Source organism: Nannospalax galili, unplaced genomic scaffold, assembly GCF_000622305.1.
Source record: "Nannospalax galili isolate Female #2095 unplaced genomic scaffold, S.galili_v1.0 scaffold216, whole genome shotgun sequence".
NCBI classification, from domain to species: domain Eukaryota; kingdom Metazoa; phylum Chordata; class Mammalia; order Rodentia; family Spalacidae; genus Nannospalax; species Nannospalax galili.
In genome coordinates this window covers 2,545,822-2,569,117 of record NW_008339003.1, presented here as the reverse complement: position 1 = coordinate 2,569,117, position 23,296 = coordinate 2,545,822, and the positions used below count along the sequence as shown (strand labels likewise).

Here is a 23,296-nt window from a genome sequence, read left to right as displayed (position 1 = left end):
GGATCATAGTAAAAACACTAAATGTACACAACAAAGAGAGAGTACTGAAAGCATAAAAGAAAAACAACAAGGCACATACAAAGGAAAACCCATCAGAATTACAGCAGACTTACCAATGCAAACTATGAAAGCCAGAAGAGCCTGGACCAAGGTATTTCCAGTCCTACATGACAATAGATGCCAGCCCAGAATACTATACCCAGCAAAAATGTCTATTATAGTTGAGGGGAAAGAAAAATCTTCCATGACATGAAAAGCCTGAAAGAATACATGGCCACAAAACCAGCCCTTCAAATAATACTTAAAGCAATACAGGGAGCAGAGAGAGAAACAAATACACCCCAGGGGCAACGAAAGAAAATAAAGTTATAATCGAGGAAACACAAAATTAGAGAACACAAACAGCAATTGAAATGATGGCAACCAATACACATCTTCCAATAATAATCTTTGCTGTCTACAAGAAACCCATCTCACCTTCAAGGACAGGCACCACCTTAACGTAAAAGGATGGAAAAGAATATTCCAAGAAAATGGCACTAAGAAACAAGCAGGGGTTGCAATTCTAATATCTGACAAAATAGACTTCAAAGTAAAACTAAACAGAAGAGATAAGGAGGGTCACTTCATTCTGATCAAAGGAACAATTAACCAAGAAGACATTACAATCCTTAACATATATACATCAAGCTGAGCGTGGTGGCATAGGACTTTAATCCCAGCAGCACTTGGGAGGCAAAGGCAGGCAGATCTCCGTTAGTTCAAGGCCAGCCTGGTCTACACAGTGAGTTCCAAGCCAGCTGGGACAACTGACAGATGCTGTCTCAAAAAGACCAAAAATAAGCCCCCCCCCCAAAAAAACCATATATGCACCAAACTCTGGTGCACCCAAATTCATAAAAACAATACTACAGGACTTTAAGACACAGATTAACCCCAACACAGTAATAGTACTGGACTTCAATATACCACTGTTCTCCATTAGACAGGTCAACTGGACAAAGAATAAACAGAGAGACGTCTGAATTAAATGATACCACACATCAAATGGACCTAACATCCATCTTTTGAATATTCCACCCAAGCACCAAAGAATACACTTTCTACTCAGCACCCCAGGAACTTTTTCAAAAATTGACCACATACTGGGCCACAAAACAAACCTCAACAAATACAGAAATATTAAAATAATTCCATGCATTCTATTGGACCACAATGCAATAAAACTCAGAATCAAGACTGGACAAAGCCCTAGTCACTACACGAACTTGTGGTGATTGAACAACACATTCCTAAACAATGAGTGGGTCAAAGGAGAAATTAAGAAAGAAAAGAATTCCTGGAATTCCACAAAAAGGACAATATAACAAAACACAACCTCTGGGACACTTTAAAAGCAGTCCTAACAGGGAAGTTTATAGCTTTAAGTGCCTACATTAAAAAATTAGAAAGAGCCCAAATAAATGACCTAACACTGAAACTGAAGATGCTGGAAAGGCAAGAACAAATGAAACCCAAACCCAGCAGAAGAGAAGAAATAACAAAAATCAGAGCAGAAATTAATGAAATAGAAACAAAGAAAACAATACAAGGAATCTATGACTCTAAGAGCTGGTTCTTTGAAAAGCTAAACAAGGTAGACAGACCCTTAACTAAAAGAAAAAAAGAGCAAATCTGAATCAATAAAATCAGAGATGAAAGGGGAAACATCACAATAGACACACAAAAGATCCAGACCATTATAAGGGACTATTTCTAAAACCTATATGCTACTAAATTTGAAAATCTAAAAGAAATAGATGGATATCTAAAATCATGGGAACCACCAAAGTTAAACCAAGAAGAGATCAACAGGTTAAACAGACTGATAACATATAAGGAAATTGAAACAGTAATACAAAGATTCCCAGCTAAAAAAAGCCCAGGACCAGATGGATTTACAGCAGAATTCTACCAGACATTTAAAGAAGACCTCCAATAAATACTACTTAAATTATTCAAAATGATAGAAACAGAGGACGAACTCCCAAATTCCTTCTATGAAGCCAGCATCACTCTAATACCCAAACCTTGTAAAGACACGACCCAAAAAGAAAACTATAGACCCATATCCTTAATGAACATAGATGCAAAAATTTTCAACAAAATACTTGCAAACTGCATACAAACACACATCAAAAAGATCATTCACCATGATGCAGGGATGGTTCAATATACACAAGTCAATAATGTCATTAATCATATAAACGGACTCAAAGACAAAAACCACATTGTCATCTCAATAGATGCAGAAAAGGCTTTTGACAAAATTCAGCATGCATTTATGTTCAAAGTCCTAGAAGGAATTGGACTGGAGGGAACATACCTCAACATAATTAAAGCTACATACAACAAACCCACACCCAACATCATTCTAAATGGAGAAAAACTGGAAGCATTCCCATTGAAATCAGGAACCAGACAAGGCTGTCCACTATCTCCACTCCTTTTCAACACAGTGCTTGAAACTCTTGCTAGAGCAATAAGACAGGAGAAGGAAATTAGAGGAGTACTAATTGAAAAAGAAGGGCTCAAATTGTCACTTTCTGCAGATATGACACTATACCTAAGAGATCCTAAAAGTTCCACCAGAAAACTCCTAGAACTGACCAGCACTTTCAGTATAGTGCTAGATTATAAAATCAATCTACAAAAATCAGTAGCCTTTCTATATAACAGTAACAAGCAATTGGAAAAAGAATTCAGGGAAATGCTCCCATTCACAATTGCTGCAAAAAAACAAAACAAAACAAAACATCTTTTGGAATAAATCTTGGTCCAAAGACAACAAAGATCTTTACAATGAAAATTATAAGTCATTAAAGAAAGAGATTGAGGAAGACACTAGGAGATGGAAGGACCTCTCATGCTCATGGATTGGAAGAATTAATATTGTGAAAATGACCATCTTACCAAAAGCAATGTATAGATTCAATGCAATCCTAATTAAAATCCCCATGACATACTTCACAGAATATGAAAAAAAAATCCTTAAATTTGTATGGAAGCACACAAGACCCCAGATAGCCAAAACAACCTTGAGCACAAAGAGCAATGCTGGGAGGATTACTCTACCAGGTCTCAAAGTATACTACAGAGCTATAGTCATAAAAACAGCATGGTACTGGCACAAAAATAGACACATAGATCAATGGAACATCACTGAAGACCCAAACCTGAGTACACACAATTTCAGCTACCTGATATTTGACAAAGGTGCCAAGAACATACAACTGAGGAAAGACAGCATCTTCAACAAATGGTGCTGGCAAAACTGGATCTCCACCTGTAGAAGAATGAAACTAAACCCCTATCTTTCACCTTGCGCAAAAGTCAGCTCCAAATGGATCAAAGACCTCAATGTGAAACTGGAAACCCTGAAACCATTAGAAGAAAATATTGGCAGTACCTTACAAGATTTAGATGTAGGAAAGGATTTTCTAAATTGGACAGCAGTTGCTCAGGCATTAAGGTCATCAATCAACAAGTGGGACCTCATTAAACTAAAAAACTTCTGTACAGCAAAAAGAACAATCAAAAATTGAAGAGAAAACCCACAGAATGGGACAAAATCTTCACCAGTGACACATCTGACAGAGGTTTAACATCCAGAATATATAAAGAACTCAAAAAACCAAAGAATCGAGAAACCAAATGACCCAATTAAATGATGGGCTAAAGATCTAAACAGAGAGTTCTCAAAGGAAGAAATGAAGATGGCTAAGAAACAACTCAAAAAGTGTTCAACATTGTTAGTAATTAGGGAAGTGCAAATCAAAACCACCCTAAGGTATTACCTTACTCCAATCAAACTGGCTAGGATGAAGAGACAAATTATACCAAATGCTGGTGAGGATGTGGAGAAAGGGGAACACTCATCCACTGCTGGTGGGATTGTGATCTCCTGCAACCCATATGGAAAACAGTGTGGAGAATTCTTAAAAAACTAAAAATGAACCTACCATACAACCCAGTTATACCACTCCTTGGCATATACCCAAAGGACTCATCTTATTGTAGAGACACTTGTACATCCATGTTTGTTGCTGCTCTTTTCACAATAGTTAAGAGATGGAAGCAACCTAAGTGCCCCTCAACTGACAAGCAGTTAACAAAAATGTGGTATATTTACACAATGGAATTCTATTCAGCAGTGAAGAAAGATGAAATAATGAAATTTGCAGGTAAATGGATGGATCTAGAAACTGTTATACTAACAGTATAACAGAGGAAGTAACACAGACTCAGAAAAACAAATGACATATATTCTCCCTCATATGGGCATCCTAGCATCAAATCCTTTTAAATTACATGTGCTTTTAATAAGATGATGCTGTACAGCAGTCCCTTCTGCATGAAATAACTACCATCATCACAACTTCATCTGTGCCTTATCACTAAACATCGTCACAATTGGGCTTGTTGACGGTTGTGCTCATTCATCAAAGGAGGTCCAAGCAGGGTCATTGGATCCTCACCGGAATATCCAGCCACTCTTTCCAGCCAACTGTATGTAATTTGGCCCTAATAACACATGGTCTCTTGGATTTGGGGAGGGCTAAAGTATACAATCTGGGGAAGGCTAGGAAGAGAAGGCATGACCCATGCTGTGTAAAGGCTTTCCAATATGCATTGGAGGGCAGAGGCAAGGAAGGAAGGAGCAGAGGACAGTGGCCAGCCAGAATGTAGCCCTCATAGAAGCAAGTCTAAGGTCAGCAGATAACTGACCACAAGTTGACCTAGTTCATTCCTGAGGCTTCCACTGGTGTGCTGTTTTGAAATCTGATCGCAGCCTCTCACTGTCATCTTGAGTTTTCACGTTTGTGGTCAGGAGAATGGGGATCTTTGGAAGCCAGGCGGCATTCTCAGGACTGGCAAAACGCTTGAGAAGAATGTATTCTGAAAAAATGAGAAAGCCTAAGCAAGTGATGGTCTGTTTAGGTTTGTTATATATAGAGGATGAGACAAAAATAATATACACATAATCTTAAAATTTCTAAGGTCATAGTTTAGTCAACTAGTTTAAGAAAAAAAATATATATCTAGTCAAGGTTTATCCAAGAATGTTTTTTTTACAAGCTTTATCTACATAGCACATGGTAATTAAAAGTACCAGACTAACCTTATTGGATGTTTATAGCCATATTTTGAGGCCTATACTAATGTGGTCAGAGGGACTTAAAGAACAGTTTTTGCCCCTTGCCCTCCAAGGTTGACTAAGTTCCAGGGGACTATGGAACGTCTCTTAAAATGACCTGTAACTGTGGTGAGTCATCTGTCCTCTTGGTCGGGGAGGACATGGAGACCCCATGAGATGGACTTCAACCAGTGCCCAGTCTACAAAGAGGAAGGTCAACTTAGAGGAAGCATCTCATCCAGGCTTCCAAGTGAAGCCAGACGTGGTTGAGCAGGACCTTTGACTTATCTTCACATAGATGGAACTGGTAAAAGGAAGGAGCCAGGGGCTAATCCCAAGCCCATGTGACCCTTGAGGAATAGATCCTCAAATGACCCTAATTGTAAAAATATATTGATTTATTTGGGCCAACTGTACGGTCTTAAACACCCAAAAGGAAAGTGTAATCAAAGAGCAAAGTCATCAGTATATTTCTTTAAGAGTTCAAGGGTTTGCACTTCCCAAGCATTAGGCTTAAGTCCATGTAAAACGTTATTTAGACAATTATTTCTCATTGATGATTTTGTTCCTAATCAAAAAGTGCTGCTTGATGTAAGACTTCAAATCTTGGTCTCCAATACTGTAGTGTCCACCTGTAGCTAAGGGGGACAACCAGCTATTGTTCTAAAATGACGGATAAATTTGTTTTCTCCCCCTATCTAGAAGCCTTTGAGAGGGAACTGACACTGATTCTAACCACTCTGACAGCTATCAAAATACCTGAAAGCAAATCCTGAATCCATCACTCTAGAGTCCAGCCTTGGAAGCAAAAGAAAATTGAGGAGGAACCCAACAGAGGGATGCTTTAGGAAGCCTTTGTCAAGAAATTCAAATGGACTCTTATATGAATATTTGAAAATTGCCATTCTGACTTTTTTTCTAGTTCCCTGTCTAGAACTTGTAATGCTGATTACTCTTGCCTTTACTTCTCCTTCACATCTCCTATTCACCAGTCAAGGACTTTCTTTTCTTCCTACAGATAAGAGTTGAGCAATTTGGGAGTCTTTTAGAAGGACCCACTGAAGGGGTACTCCAATTGCCTCACCTGTTCAGCATGGAAGAAGCCAGAGTGGTCTGCGTCCCTATTCCCTATTGGCAATTTGGGTAACCTCTTCAGAGGGTGGTGTGATAAGAATAGGAGGTAGGAATTGGCTAGGCAGTTAGGGTAAAAAGACCCCAAAGAAAAGTAGCCAGTTTCTTGGCTAAAAGTCACAATGTCCTTGGGCCTCTTAGCAACATACTCTGCTCCAAAGGCCAAAAATATTGAAAGTATTTGAGAACTTTTATCTAATCTTTAAAAGATTTTAGGGTTATCTCTTCAGAGGGGGAATGTTAGAGTAGCCAAACGCCCCATTAAAAAAATAATAAAAGAAGAAGAACAAGTACATTAAAAAAAAAGAAATAGAGGATCTTATGAGAAAAGAAATATTCTCAAGATATGTGAACCAATATTTTAGGACCAACTTCTGTCTTCCAACAGAATCTTTACAGAATTGTAGATGACTACCAGTCCCAAATCTAGCTTGCTATTATCTTTCAGAGTGATTGTATAATGAATGAATACATATAAATAATTCAGTGTAGAGCTTGTTCCATAATATATGTTAAAACATCTGTTTTTACTAAGGAAAAAAAGACTAAAACAAAGCAAAACAAAAAAACTTCCTTCTGGGACTGGAGAGACAGCTCAGTGGTGACGGGAACTGGCTGCTCTTGCAGAGGACCGAGATTCGATTCCCAGCACCCACATGGCAGTTAAGAACCATCCTTAATTCCAGTTCCAGGGGTATCTGACGCCCTCTTCTGACCTCTGTGACATTGCACAATATGGGTGCACTTACACACATGCAGGCAACACACTCATACACCTTTAAAAAACAACAAAACAAAACAGCAACAACAATAAAACCCTTCCTTCTGCCTTTTGGGGTTCCAGGGATCAAACTCAGGTCAGGCCTGCATTGTCAGGCAGTAAATACCTTCACCATTGAGCTGTATTGCCAATCCCTATTTTTTCTACTTTTTCAAATGACTTGAAACATAATCTATTAGTCATTACTTATTAATTTATAACAGAATAATATATTAAAAATATTATCTCTAGTGGCAGGTACAAGGACAGTTTTTTTGTTTTATTTTGTTTTTTTGGTCTTTTTGAGACAGGGTCTCCCTGTAGCCCCAGCTGTCCTGGAACTCACTCCGTAGACCAGGCTATCCTTGAACTCACAGAGATCTGCCTGCCTCTGCCTCCCAAGTGCTGGGGTTAAAGGCATGCACCACCATGCCCAGCTTACAAGGACAGTTTTAAGCACTACTGTAACTGACTGGAATGTTTTAAAGGATAATTAAGTAGATCTATCAAATTAAAATACACACATGCCCAAGATGTGTACAACTAAGAACCCACCAGTAGTGACACTAAAATGTGCAAAAAGATATGTACCAGAATGTTTATTACAGTTTGTACATTATTGAACACCTTGAAAAGTATGTATAACATAGTTTGAATAAAGGTGTAACTATACTCTGGCTTAATAGAGTGTCCCCAAACCTCTGTAACTCTGCCATCAACATTCATACCTAATATGACTTCTGTCCCGATGGTGTCATTAAGTTTCAGCAGGGACAGATTGTTAAGCACAAACTTTTGCCCGTCTTTGACATACATGCACTGAACATCAGCATGTGCATTTTTCTATTTCTGTCCCACCCCGCACTGTCTCCAAGAGTGCATCCTGGCACAGATGACTTATAGTTTCTGCACTGATGCTTAGAATTACATTGATGGAGATTTGGGTGGTCTTTAGGTTATTTTTTATTAAAAACAAAAAATTCAAGGAAAAAAAAAAAGGCAGCCTGGATCTGCAGTGGACCCCTGAGTGAAAAGAGCCGAGATGTTCTTATGTGGAGCGTATAACACTTCTCTGAGCACTAATTTCTTAACTGTGAAGAGATTAATGATGCTTTAAGAGATGTGAAAATTGGAAGAATACCTGTTGAACCCCCTTACATGTCAATTAGTTAATAGATGGAAGAAACTATTTCAACTATTTCAAAAGCATCTCAGGTTACTTTTGTTGTTAAACCATGAGCATTGCCTGCATCTCCTGCAGGGGGCGCCACGATGAAGGCGGGTCGACTGACAGGAAGTCCCTCCCTGGGAGACACAGGTGGGGAGAACCCTGGACCAGGGCTCCCTCTCATTTCAGTCTTACAGAGAATTGCCAGGACAAGACCTGGATCTTTTGTCTCATTCACATTCTTCTCAGTGTCTGATACCAAGTGTTTAGCATATGGCAACATTTTGAAGTTTTGTTGAGTCAATAGATGAATTTGTGGTTTTACATTCACTTGATTTTTGTCCCCATACAGAAGAAAAATTTTCCATTATTAAAGCCCCAAATCATACAGTTGAAGTTGAAAACCCATTTGAGAAAATCACTGGGGAAAGAACAAGAATCTAAGTGGTACCCTGATATGGGTTTTGAATTCTCTATTACTAATAGGAAAACTGGCAACCAGAACACATGAGCTGTATCAGTTTTTGATGTTGTTGATGTTTTTGTCTTTTTGAGACAGGATCTTCCTGTAACCCCAATTGACCTCAAGCTTGCTATGTAGACCAAGCTGGCTTCAATCTCACAGCTCTGTCTGCCTGTTGTCTCTTGAGTGCTGGGATTAAAGGCCTGCACCACCATGCCCAGCTAGTTGTATTAGTTTTAAGAGTATCTTTTAAGCAAAACTTTATCTGTGGATGAGACTTTCTTGTTTCCGTTGGCAGTATCTGACCCTTTAAACTGTTCATGCCACATAACTGTTTTTCTTGAACTGGTCATTTCATTTTCCTATCAATTACTTTGGCCGCTTTAACTCATCTCCTTTCTAAAATTACCAACAATACTTATCCATGGAGAGTTTTCACCCCAAATAGTACACGAAAATAATGAAACATTTTGGGGGAGTCTCTTTTCCAACCGCTTTTATGGAGCACAAATCCTTCAAAAATATTTTATAGCACATCAGCTACAGACTACCAGTAATACGACAAGGGGGACGGAAAGAATCACCTTAGCCAGCGTTAGGGCCTCCGGTTGCTTTTGTTGTTAAACCATGAGCATGGCCTGCATCTCCTGCAGGGGGCGCCACGATGAAGGCGGGGTCGACTGAGGGCAAATGCCTCCCTCCGAGACGCAGGTGGGGAGAACCCAGTGCCCCCCCCCCGAACCCCAACCCCTTGCAGAGAACTTCCAAATCAATTCCCTTCCCAACTGGCATAGACCAGCAGCCTACGGTTTTTCTCCTTTTTAAAGCTTTATTTTCATATTTTGTTTTGATTGTGTAGAAACTGTAACTTTTAGAAAAGTGAAAGTTACTGGAAACAACCCCCAAGGAGGCATCGCCATGGCGACGTGGACCCCCTCCCACCCCCCCACCCCGGGCAGCTTTCCGGTCGGTCAGGGCTCAGCCCTGCGGCCTCGGAGCTCACTGAGGCCTCCGCCAAATGCCTGCGCTGGATTTGAAAACTCCATCAAAGCTTTCGCCGAATGATCCACAAGGCCTTACTGTTCCCTTTCAAAAACTGCAGCGCCTTCCCGGGCACTTGAAAAAAGTTACTCCTGCTTTTCATCTTGCACTCTCGGCGTGTAAACATTGTTTTTCATGAAAAGAGCTGAAGGCGCGCTTGCTTTCTCTTGAAATTTCATTTTTAAATAAGAGAGGGAGAAAATCCTTTTTCTGACTGATACTAATAATACAGGCCAAAGTGTCAGGCGATATACAATTAAATGGAAAACAAAACAGGTTCCCCCTCTCTTTCCCACAGCACAATGGCGCTGGAGTATAAATTACCGATGAAGACGAAATAATGCTTCAAAGCCCATACGGGGCAGGGCATTGCGGTGTTTACAAAGTGTTTTGCATGACAAGATGAGACATTAAAAATGGCGATATCCCATGGACTTGGGGTGCTGTTGAATAGACTGAAGCTAGCATGAGGTACGATTTTTAGATCCTTGTAGCCTGTGACCCGGTGGTATGTTTTGTTTTACAAGGGCATCTATAGTTATCAACAGATGTTTCAGCAATAAAGAATTGGTATCATCTCAGAAAAGACCCATCTACCCAGGGAGAGGCATAATATGGAAACCCTGCTAATGTGGAAACCCCGCCCCACTACCGCGGCCACATTAATCTCGTACCTTTCCAGTTTTCTCAGGGAGGACCTGCAGGTGTTTTTCTGGGAGAGGAGGAACAAATCCTCAAGCCAGGAAGCTTTGTGTGGACGGTAAAGGAAGCTGGCCCCTACCATAAATTATGTCTGTGGCCACGCACCAAAGGAAAAAGGATTGGGGAATGGGTGAGGAGGGAGGGCATGCAGGAGGCAGAGAGCAGAAGCGGAACAAAACACAGAATATTCTTCATGAAGCTCAGCTGGACAGAGCATTATCCTGAGTAAATCTTAGTTTCACTACCTCAGAAACTGAAAGAGTTGCCTGTGATTTACCCCTTTCTCTGCATTTTCTGTTTAATTTTATGCAATTAATTGTAGAATTACATGAAAGACACAGTATTTATATTCTAAGCATATTGCTAATTTTAAAGATGAAAGAGAGGTTTTATGGGAAGAATTCATTTTAAGGTATAAACTAAGAAGAAATACTAAGGACTGGAAAGAGATAAGCTTTGCCTGCTGCTTATGGAGGCACAGCATCACAGGTCACTGATTATTAAAATATGACCATTTGATTTCAAGAAATATCAATTTCTGGTACTGAAACTGATGTATGTTTGACAAAAACAAGTCCGGGCATTTACTTTGAACAAGCTAAGACTGTAGAAGCGGTGAGCAGTCAAAGAGAGCCTGGCCCACGGGGTGCCTGGCCCACAGGGTGCTATATTTCTCTATTTACAAACAGAGTGCTTTAGCAATTGCACACTTGGTGTCTGGCACAATAGGAAAGCAGCCTAAAAGTCTGAGGAGGTGTGGTTACTTAATTTATAGCTTGCTGGGTAAGCTAAAGAGTTCAGAAAGCTTCCAGATTAAATGCATTAGGGGCTAAAGGAGGCCTAATGGACTGGTTCTTAGAGCCGCTACCCAGTGACCCTGTGAGGGGTACAAATTCTTCCTGCTTCTGTTTCTGTAACTGTGGAATCCATACAACTTAGGGAGGTATAGTGACAGAAATTATGTATGTGCTCTCAAAATAGTTCAGATAGCTGTGAAAAACCTTTGTCCTAATTCACATTGCAAATCCAAAGCAAGACTTGAACTTTTAAAGTCAACAGCTTCTGTTTTCACCTTACGCCACTACTAGTTTTGGATGTGGGGAGAAGGACCGGGTGGTTGCATGATGGAACCAGTTGTGTCTTGCATCCTGGTCAGCCTATGTTCAGAAGTCCGCAGAAATGTTCCAAGGTGGAAGGCTAAAACAGGAGGCACTTCTGTGCCAGTCTTCTGTTCTCATCTACCAGGGCAGCTCACAGATTTCTTGTCTGCCACTTGGCCTGATCACACAAGGGGTCTCTCAGCAAGTGAGGAGCAGTGGGCTCTTCAGAATGCCTCAGTCTGTGCAGCACTTCTAACAGAGAAAAAGACCTCTCTGTTTTCTCCAAAGTCTCCACTCAGGACTTTTCTTTCCTCTTCACTTTGCATCGTTAGCACTAGCATCTCTCTCCAAGCTCTCGGCTCTTTGCTGTGGCTCCTCTCCCTTTCCTTCTATGCAGAGCAGTGGCTCTCAACTCAAACTTCAGCCTCTATGGGAATCTCTGGGAGGGCTTGTCTGATGCCTAGTGCTGGACTGACTCCTAGGAGTTTTTGATCCCATAATGATTTTTTACTGGGGTGCAAGATTTCGAATTTCCAAGTCCCCATGTGATGCTGTATGAGTGTTGGGGTGGGAGATGTCTCGCTGTAAAAACCACTGCTTTAGAGATGTACTGTCCAATGAAGTGGAAATCCTTACCACATGAGACTATTTCTAGAACTTCCCCCAAAATGGGCTTGGGTATGCCTATATTAAGGACCTCACTCTAACTGTGTCTATTGTTATTCTATACATTTATAAATTCATAAAAAGTCACTGGAAATACAAATTCAGTTCTTCAGTCAGACTGGCCATTTCAGGGGCTTGAGGGCCCCACATGGCTAGGAGCGGCCATCTGTGACTGTCAGTAAGCTCTGTGAACAGCTCACAGCCTCTGGCTGTGCCGCATATAGTCAGAGCTTCCACCTGCTTCAGGCCTTTCACCTCAGACTTGATGGAGAACTGAAACAGGACAGAGGAGGCGGCTAAAGGTTGCAGCGGGACTGTCTGTTTCCCTGGGCAAGTTTATCTTTCTTTAACTTCGCCGTTTGTAAAATGAAGGTGATAATGGTAGTAACTATTTTGATGCATAAGATCTGATACACACGTGATCCAAGATATAAAATCATAGGGATTATTTCATTCCACTCCACTGATAGCAACCATACTTATCTAGAGTTTCTTGGCAGACCTGTAATCTTTGCTCTGGGAAAATGAGGAGCGAGGATCGAGAGCTCATGGCTAGCCTGAGTTGTAAACAAAGTGAAAATTCACACATATATGTAATTGTATATATAATGTATACAAACAGTATATATAACAAAAACCATAATATACATTTATTTCTTTGTTTTTTGAGACAGGGTCTCCCTGTAGCTGGCCTGGAACTCGCTATGCAAACCAGATTGGCCTCCATTCCACAGAGCACACCTGCTTCTGCCTCCTAAGTGCTGGGATTAAAGGTGTGTGTCACCATGCCCAGTGACAAATATATTTTTATGTGATAAAAATGCATATAAGTTAAATACGTGTAAATTTCCTTGACAAATATCTGAGAGACTAAAGGCAAAAAGTCTTCTAATCATGTAGTTATTAAAAATTAAAAAAAATGATTAAAAAAAAAGTAATGGCAGCATGGGGCTGGAGACATGGCTCAGTGCTTAAGAGGCTTAGGGCTCTTGCAGAGGACCTGGGTTTCATTCCCACACCAGTATGGCAGCTCACAACCATCTGTAAGGAGATCTGATGCTGTCTTCTGGACTCTGTGGGCACTAGATGTGCACATACATACATGCAGGCAAGTACTCATACACATAAAAAATGAAACTTTTATAAAAGTAATGCTACCAAAAAAGAAAGTGACACGCCTTGCAACATCAGCAGAGCTTAAGCCCAAGTCCTGAGCCTACCCAACTTCCTATGCTGCTCTTTTTAAAAAATAGAATATTTGATCAGTTCTTTGAGAATTTCATACATGCATACAATGCATTTTGGTTATATACACTTCCCACTTCTCTCCCTAACTCTTCTAGATCCACCCCTGCTGCCTGCACTCTCCCAGCTTGGTGTCCTCTTATTTTTTTTTTTAAACAAAACAAAACAAAAACCACCCTACACTGTCCTCGATGCACCATCTTGTCTGGAGTGGACATGTCAGTTCAATTGGTTTCAAATATGAGAACTGAAGAATAAGCATGGCCATGACATTGAGTTAATGATTCCAGAACAGCTTTAATCATGAGGAGCCAAGAGAGGAGGCAGCTCCGGAAGGGAAATGGCAAGAATCTGTAGCCTCCACAACAAGTAGTGCTGAATGAGGTGGTGAGAACTCCTATTTCTTATACTACTCAACTTTTAGAAAGTACCATTTCAAAATAAAAATACTACAAGGCATAGTAGAATCAAAACGACTCTGGCCCACCAAGAATATGAAAATATTTCAGGTTGTCAGGTTTTACAGGACCCTCCGACCTTCCTCACATTGACTAGATTTGGCTTTCGAACACAAGAGCTTACAGGAAATGATGCTTTTTAAATAGCCATTTCCCCCACATTAGTCAATTTGGCAGAGCTGACCATAAGAGCAGGAGCTATCTTGTGCTTCAAAGAAATTTAATCTTTTAGACCACTTACAGACCACTTACAGGGGATGTCAGAGGGACAGGTGGTATGGCTCTTCCTACCAGTAACTGCTGCAGCCCGGCACCAATCACATCCTGGAGGTTTGTTTTGTCCTCTGGGCTCACGGCTTGTTTGTACTGCCACTTTTCAGGCACGAAGGGCCACTTCATTTCCTTTGCCTCCTGGATCAGGGTCCTTAACTCACTGGGGAGCGAAGCTGAAAAGGTCAGAGTTCAGGTAAGAAAATTGCAGTCAAAGAAAAGGCTGTTGAACTCCCACGTTACCGTGAAGTACCTGAGAGCAAAAAAACTTTTCCCTATCATTTGCTGGCTGGTCTAAGCTGCTGAGTCCGCCTCAAAGAATAATAGCAAGGAGCGATCTGTCAGAAGTGGCCTCAGTCTATTGTGCCCTACAGGTAAACTGGGGTAGTCAGGCATATAGAAAGGTCTTTAGCAGGAAGTAAAGCACTTCAGTGGCTATCTCGCATGAAGAATCAGAGAAAGGTGTTAAAGAAATACTCTTTTCCCTGTAAAGTGAGAAAGGGACAGGAATAGATGACTTTTTGAGTCTGTGGCAGGTGGGGAGGCAATCAATTTGTTCAGCATCTTTTTTCTTTTTTAAGACCTCGTTCATCTGACCCTTTCACTATGGACTATGCTTGAACGTAGGAAAAAAGTACCAAACGCAAATGAGATTTGCAGTGACACCAAGGAACCGAGAACTGGCCCTGTTTCACATTAAGTAATTGTGTTAAGTCTTTCCATGGGCGCCAACCTTAATTATTCTGCCTGTCTCCTGTCCAAATTTCAGAAGCACAAAGAGATCTGGAAACTGAAAGTGTTTTCTGGGGTTGATATCCAAACCACATTTGAATTGAGTAGGGCACTGACAGTCGTGACTACCCTGCTTGGTGAGATTATCCAAGGATTTTGCAGCAAGAACTTCTTTGGAGCTTCTTACCTCTGCTTGGTATGTATTTTCAAAGGACCTTCCTAATACTCCAAACAGTCTGAATTTTGAAGGATGTGTGGCCACTGGGGTTCTGAACAAGGAATTCTGGACCTGTGCATATGACTGTGAGCTTGAAATCTCACCATATTTGCTTTGTGGGTGTCTCACACTCAGCACATACAAAACATAATTTGTCAGCTGTTTTCTAAATCTACTCAACCCATGTTATTTTGATGAATTTGAAGTCCAATCATTCTAGATGTATGCTCTCTCCCTCCCTGAATCTAGTTAACTATCAAATGCTATATGTTCTAAAACTCATGTCCTCCCCTCCTGTCCTCCCTTCCATCTACTCCGTCTTCTTCATTATTGATACATCTTTTTAGAAAGATGTTTATTTTGATTTTACATATATGAGTTTGCCTGTATGTATGTATGTACACCTGTGCATGTCTGGCACCTGAGGAGGCCAGAAGAGGGTGTTGGACCCCCTTCAACTGGAGTCACAGATGGTTGTGAGCTGCCATATGCTGGGAACCGAACCCTAGTTCACTGCAAAAGCCATCTCATAGTCGCTGGAGCCATCTCTCCAGGGCTCCTCCCCTGCCGCCATCTCTCCAGGGCTCCTCCCCTGCCGCCATCTCTCCAGGGCTCCTCCCCTGCCGCCATCTCTCCAGGGCTCCTCCCCTGCCGCCATCTCTCCAGGGCTCCTCCCCTGCCGCCATCTCTCCAGGGCTCCTCCCCTGCCGCCATCTCTCCAGGGCTCCTCCCCTGCCGCCATCTCTCCAGGGCTCCTCCCCTGCCGCCATCTCTCCAGGGCTCCTCCCCTGCCGCCATCTCTCCAGGGCTCCTCCCCTGCCGCCATCTCTCCAGGGCTCCTCCCCTGCCGCTTCTTTCTTCTTTCCTCCCTCCCTCCTCCTTCCTTCCTTCCTTCCTTCCTTCCTTCCTTCCTTCCTTCCTTTCTTTCTTTCTTTCTTTCTTTCTTTCTTTTGTTTTTTTGGTCTTTTTGAGGCAGGGTCTCCCTGTAGCCACAGCTGGCCTGGAGCTCACTGGATCTCCCAGAGATCTGCCTGCCTCTGCCTCCATTGTGTGCTGGGATTAAAGGTGTGTGTACCATGCCTGGCTGCCATAAAATTCTTCAGTTTTGCACATCTTGTTCTGACTGTTTGTAATTGCTCCCTGCCACTCCCCCCATGCTTTGATAACCAAACTCAGGCCCACTGCCTTCAGCATTCAATGCAAAAATTCCCATTTCCTGTCAGTCCACCTTGACTTTAGAGTAGGACTGAGGGGCCCCTTCAAGCAAGCCAAGCAGAAGCGGTGCACAGTCCTTTCCGCTTAGTCCCATTGTTCTATAACTACAACTCCCTGTCTCCCTGGGCTATGAGCTTCCTGAGCTTCTGGTCCCTTTTGTAAATCACATCGCAATGGTAACACACTATTGTGGTTAAAAGACCAAGCTAGCATTATGTCTACAAGACAAACAAAAACAAAAGGAACAGACAGAAGAAAACCTCATTGTCTTGGTTATGGATATCCTTTTGTGAATTTGCCACCAGCTGTGCAAAGGTGTGGAAGAGTTCGGGCCGGGAAGACCAGCTTGCTGTTGGGATGATAGAATGTGGCCCACACCAGCTGACTACTGGGGAAGACTCTAGAGTGCCCCCCACTGAAAGGACAACTTTCCACAGCTGCTGGATGCAAGAGCATCCTCATGGAAACAGAGCTCTAGACATGGGGATCTATGTGGTCACACTTGGCTGTAAAATCTGGACTCTTACTGATAGTGACAGACTTTCAGGTTCTAAAAAAAATGTTCCCAATATAAATTCTTCAAAAGAGCTTCTAAATGTCGTGAGTGAGACGATCATTTAGTACTGTTTGGGTAGGAAAGGCCTGTGTGCGTGAAGCAGACTGACTGACAGGCCCTTTCTGTACTAGTGTCCCAATTTGACTGCAAATTATTCAGACACTATGAGAGAATGTGGATAGCCCCTTGATGATGGAAATGACATTTATGGGTTCATAAGAACATCATACTTTGTTTTGGACAGGATAATATTTTAAAATTTCTTCATAACACTGGAGAATGCAGGTGCTTTCACCTTCTTAGTATTATTGAGACATACCGGCCTCAAACTTTTAATCCTTCCATGCTGGGATGACAGGCCCGAGCCATCATGCTCCTCCTAGAGAAAGCTTACTCTTTAAAAATCATTTTTGCTTCCTCCACAACCGTTTCCACTTTAGATCATGCCAAACCATGTGCCCAGCAGCGCACACTAAAAGACAAGATACTACTAAAATGTGGCTTTAAAAACCATGTTTCAGGTACTTGAGCATCTCCTGGGTAGCTGCTGGCAGTAGCTAGCCAGGCAGGAACAAGGATGAAGGAGAGGGTGGGGTTGGAAGAGGAAGAAGAAAGAGTGAGGCACATTGTGCCAGAGTTGCCCTGCCATGGCAAGTGACCCTGTGTGGGAGGAAAAATTCAAGAGAAACAAGAAAAACAACCCAAGCCAATGTTCTGCCCTGGAGAAAGAGAGCCAGTTATTGCTTATTCTCCAGGGGCCTGGAACCTGCAGTTGGTTCAGACCAGGTACTCACACTCAAAGATAGTGATCTCAGGCTGACCAGCACATGCAGCCAGCAAGCAGAGTCACACACTGGTGGGTCTAACTAGTGAACAAAGGAAACACACACCAAGGTTTGAGTATTAACTGCGTGTACGGGGTTTTACTCAGAAAGGAGGAAAAAAATGACAAGTGACAGATAGTTGAGAATGCCATATGCACTTAAAGGTGGTCCTATGGAAATGTATATGCCTGCATATTGTTAGGGTCCGTGACTCAGTGGGTCTCTTCTGGAGAACAATGCATGAGTATGGAGATGCAAGAATCAAGCAGAGTTTTATTAAACCAGCTAGCTAGGGCCAACCGTCCTTCCCAAAACACGCAGGTCTGGTCAGAGTGATCGACCCTGAGGCAATTTTAGGTAAAGATTATATAGGCTCCCACAACCATTACACAAAAGCCCACGTTTATACAGCCAATAGTTTCAAAGCAAGCATTTCACAAACCAATAACTTTAAAACAAGAAAAATGTTACAACTCCCTTCAGGGGTCTCAATCGGGGAGAGATCGTTGGTATGTGCCTGGTACGACTCTTTTATGTTATCTTGTGTAAGCAGACATGCCTACAGACATGACACAGACCAGACAACTTGCCCCTATCTCCGGATGCCTGTGTCTCTAGCTGAGTTAATTGGTTACAAGCAGTAAATTCCTCTTTCCCTAACACATATAACACCTTGGGAAAAGCCCCTTCCAAAACCTTCCCATTCTGGAGGACTGCGAGGGACTTGGAGTGTGCATTTTCACTTGGGAATCTTAATTTTAAATGAAATACTAAAGCACTAAAAATACCTAGGAAAACATATTCAAAGCACATACGAAGAGCATATTAAAGACATGGAAGGCAATTATTTAAATGATTAAAAAGAAGCTAAATAAAGAGGGCTTCTCTCCAAGAAGAAACAGGAATTGTTTGCAGCCTTCCAGACTTTGTGATTGAAACTTACCAAGCAATGACCTATCTATAATCATAAAGAGCACAAACCAGGAAGTGGGCAAAAAGCCAGACCCTTAAACTTGGATTATGATGTAAACAGTCTTTGAGACCAACAAATTATTATTTTTTTATTTATTATTTTAATTTTATGTACATCGGTGTAATTGTCTACATGTATGTAAGTGCACCCATGTTGTGCAATGCCTGCAGAGGTCAGAAGAAGCTGTTGGATCCCCTGGGACTGGAGTTATGGACAGTTGTTAGCTGCCACGTGGGTGTTGGGATTCGAACCCAGGTCTTCTGCAAGAACAACCAGTGTTCTTAACCACTGAGCCATCTCTCCAGCCCCAACAAATTATTTTACATATGGCATAAGGAGTGTATTGGTGACCACAAAAACAGAGACTGGACTGGTGACCTGACATATTTATGGAAACCAGGGATGTCTATGGAAATTGATGAGGCAAAAAATCCTCGTTTGAGAAAAAGTATGTGCCACCATTCAGAACTTGCTTCAATTTTTTAATAATTGAACTTTATGTGCGCCAGCCAACTTGAACCCTTTGTTCTTCCTGAACCAAACTGTTTCTTGTAGCCTCATGTTTACTGAAGCCTAAAATGAGAACCGACAGCAATTCTCTGCAACAAAGTAAGCTTCCTCCCTGCCTGTCTGCCTGCAGCCAGTCTCATTCATGCCCTGGAAATCCACTCATCTCTCATTGGTCATCTGCCAGCATAAGAGAAATAGGGCAGAGAGGAGAACATGTCATTTGGGCAGGGGTACAGGGAGTGAACCTGCTGGCTCACCCCTGGTGTCTCCCATCAGAACCTCACCTCTGCATCTCTGGTCCTCGCTCTTGTCCTTTGAGGACACATCTGGTGTCTCCAACAAGAGATGGTCTAGTACTTGCTTGCACTCTTGCAGTAGCGCGACCACAGTGTCTTGATTATTCATGATGATTAACCACCCTCCAGGATGAATTGAGTGTCCCTGGGTCTATGGTGATCAGTTACCTAGAAGAAGACATTAAAGGAGCCCCTGGAAGGCTGAGGTACCTGGTGAATGAAAGAGAAAGATGATTAAAGGAAACATCATCAATTATCCGCGAGATTCAAGCAGGGAGGGATAAATAGCAAAAACATGAAAATACATACGGCCCCTGAGCATGCTACTAGGGGAGTGTGTGAAATGACTGCAGGGTCTGGTCTAGATGGGCGGTACCTTGAAGGCATCCAGTACAGAAGGGAGGGAGTCCTGGTGTAGAGCCTGGTTCCCCACAGTGAGGTTGTTGGGATCGCATGGGCCAAGTGAAATGAATGTGCCCCATGATTTATCGGCCTTCTGCATGCTTCACTCAGAGTCCCTGGGTCCCAGGAGCACTGAACTTTCTGCCTTTCTGGATGTCTACAGGAAGCATCTGGTTAACAGCTCTAATAGCCACACACAAGCACATGGCAATATGATGTCTACCACTCTTGTAACCACTGCTGATTTCCCCTGTGCAGTATTCTTCGTGATATTTAGCATGGTATAATTTGGACTAAGATAGGTGATGACAGATGCCAAATTTAGAGCTCTTTTCTGCCAGGCACATTGCCAAGTAAAACAGAGAAATGATACCCCCAGAAAACCCAATTTCCTAGAGCTTTGATTTGGATGGATCCATCATGTAGATGAATGGATCCCTTTATGTCACCAGATAACATGTAAACAAATTTCTTATGTAAATATGAACATGATGTAGTTGGCTATTGAAGTCAAGATAATTTTGAGAACAAAATAACCCACTAGCAATACGAAAATGCCTAGCAAGGAAATAGAAAAAATTAGAGATGAACAAATGTTTTTGTCTATCTTCCTTTTTGCAAACAAAAGAAATTATTCTTTTTCGTCACTTTTCAGAATAGGGAGTAGAGTTTCTCCAGTTTAGACACTCAAAGGGCTTGTAGAATTTCATCTTCAGAACAAAGAGCTTGAAAGGGAGGACAGAGGTACAGGGTGAGGCTACTGCTTCTCCTTTGAGCTCATCCATGCAGTGAAGAAATCACAAGAAGTCAAGGCAGGAAATTATTGTGTTGGTGTTAAAAGTACCCTTCTCCCTGATGGAACACCAAAATAAAGCATCAGGATAGCATAAGCTTATTTCATTAAAAATAATTATATATTTATTGGAGAACACAAGCAGAGTTCTCAAATTAATATTGTTGACACTTTAAAGAGCATTCACATAAGTGAGGTAAGAAATTAGTCACTGGGAAGTATTTAAGAGTAAGTATAAATTTACTCTCCCTTTCACTTAATGTGTTTGAGAAAAGATTCTTGCACAAATTGGGTTATTGGCCTAAATTGTTTCTGAAGTCCCTTTTAACTTATGTCTGCAAGTCACATTTTGTGCAACAAGTTGGCCCTTAGCCTGTCTAGCTATGAAAAGAAAAAGCTTCAAGGGCTAGCCAAATTTTATCTTCAGATTTCTGTTACAAATGAAGGAGCACATGCCTAGTCCTCCTGTGTACTGCAGTGAGGGAACAAGAGGTAATTACTGTATTAGAGTGGGCAGGAGGTCACGTAACAATAATACCACATTCTTACCATTCCACTAAAGAGGAAGGCATTGCTATAGTGGACTTTGCAAAAGACAGAGACATGCATTAAGTGGCTCAGAGAGTAGAAAACAAACTGTGCTGTGTGACCTGCAGATGACTTGGACAGTCACTTTTATTCAAGTCCCAAATTAAAGCAAGAAGGGGGCTTTCTTTCCTAGGATTGCTTTAGGACTCATCTAGAAAGCAAAGGGTAACAATGAAGTATAAAGAACCAGCCCATTCACAAAGAAAGAAAAGTGCATTCTAATTATAATAGTTCAGCATCTTTGTGTCTAAAGGCTTATTGCCATGTGTTACTGGTGCTGCATCATCTTATGGAAGACACACTCTTTATAGAGGTCATAGAGGAAGAGAGTGGAGAGATGATTATCAGAGTCTGAAGGGTGGGGACATACTGCGGAGATACTGACCAAAGGATAAAAATTTCAGTTGCACAGGAGGAATATAGTCAAGTTCTGTTATACAGCAGAGTGGCTATAAATGTTGTATACCTGAAAATTGCTAAGAGCAAATTTTAAAATGTTACTTCCACAAAAATTGTATGAGGCAATATACATATTATCTTGGTTTATTCATTCTATAATATACATGCAAATCTCAAAACATTGGGTTGTGTACTGTATATATGACTTGAATTGGTCAATTAAAAATTAAATTAAGGAAGCTGGAGAGATGGATCAGTGATGAAGGGTGCTTGCTGCTCATGCTGAGGACTGAAGTTCCCAGCACCCATGTTGGGGTGCTCAAAACGCCTTATAACTGCGGCTCTGGGTAATCTGATGCCCTCTCTGGCCTCCTTGGACACTCCTCTTCCTCCTCCTCCTCTTTTTTAAATTTGGTGTTAGGGATTTTACTTAGGTTCTCACCCGTACTAGGCTAGGACTCTACCCCTGGGCTATATTCTCAGTTCTCTAATTTTCAAAGACCCAGAAAAAAGTTGCTTCAAAACTTGACATTTTTTACCTTTTATTCTTCCTTGTGTGTGCCTGTGTGTGTGTGTGTGTGTGTGTGTGTGTGTGTGTGTGCGCGCGCGCGCATGCGCACATATAGGCCAGAGGTAAGTCTTGAGTGTTATTCAGGAACCATCCATCTTCATTTTTCAGACAAAGTCTACAACTAGGCCTGGAGCTTGGAGCTTGGTGATTAGGTTAGGCTGCCTGACCAGCAAGCCCCAGGGATCTGCCTGTGTCTACCTCTTCAGCCCTGAAGAGGGGTTTATGTGGGTTCTGGGGATCAAATTCACGTCCTCAGGTTTATGTGGCAAGGACTTTATGCACTGAGCTATCTTCTTAGTTCCCTTCTTTCAATGATACGTTCAGCACCAGTTTTACTTTAATTATATTTTAAAATATGCTTATATATTTAAAAGTTATTTAAACTTACCTCTGTGTGTGTGTGTGTGTGTGTGTGTGTGTGTGTGTATGTGTGTGTCTGCATGTGAGTATGTGCACAGGAGTGCTGGTGCCTGCAGAGGCCAGAAGGTGGCATCAGATCCCCTGGAGCTGGAGTTTTAGGATGTTGTGACCCACCTGACATGAGTACTGGGTACTGGAAAGCAAACTGAGTTCACTGCAGAAGTAGGACACGCTCTGAACTGCTGAGCAATCTTTCCAGCTCCTGCTTATTTATTTTTATTGCCCATCATACAATCATCTAATTGTTTATGCGTTGTTCTCAGTAATCTTTTCCTTTTTTCTCTTTTTTGCCCTGTGTCCTCCCCTCCCTACTTCCCTCTATGTATTTAGTAGCATTTTTTATTTTATTTTATTGGGTTTTTTTGTTTCTACTGTGTCTTTTGGTTTTTAAAAAAACAATTTATTCCTTTATGTGCATGAATGTTTTGCTTGCATGTATGTAAATGCACTTGTGGTGTGCAATGCCCATGGAGGACAGAAGAGGGTGTCAGATTCTCTGAAACTGGAGTTATAGACAGTTGTTAGCTGTCATGTGGATGCTGGGAACTAAACCTGGGTCCTCTGGAAGAGCAGCCAGGGCTCTTAATCAGCTATCTCTCCAGCCCCCTTAAAAACTATAT

The 23,296-nt window shown here is 41.7% G+C and overlaps 1 protein-coding gene across 10 annotated transcripts in view; it reads right to left on the bottom strand.

The window, feature by feature from the left end:
• Nucleotides 1-23,296, bottom strand: part of Alpk1 (alpha kinase 1) — a 140,534-nt gene that overhangs the window by 47,925 nt on the left and 69,313 nt on the right. For 7 of the 10 annotated variants that reach the window (XR_003849658.1, XM_029563847.1, XM_029563849.1 and 4 more), the window contains 2 exons: nt 19,492-19,713; nt 14,163-14,356 (listed from right to left, as the gene is read on the bottom strand). Coding sequence is in view for 7 of the 10 variants with exons in the window: in XM_029563847.1 (XP_029419707.1) it covers nt 14,163-14,356; nt 19,492-19,612 (315 nt within the window). In the remaining 3 variants the exon portion in view is untranslated. Of the gene's footprint in view, nt 1-14,162; nt 14,357-19,491; nt 19,714-23,296 lie in introns of those variants that run through there. The other 3 variants (XM_008833714.3, XM_029563852.1, XM_029563853.1) reach the window with 3 other exon arrangements.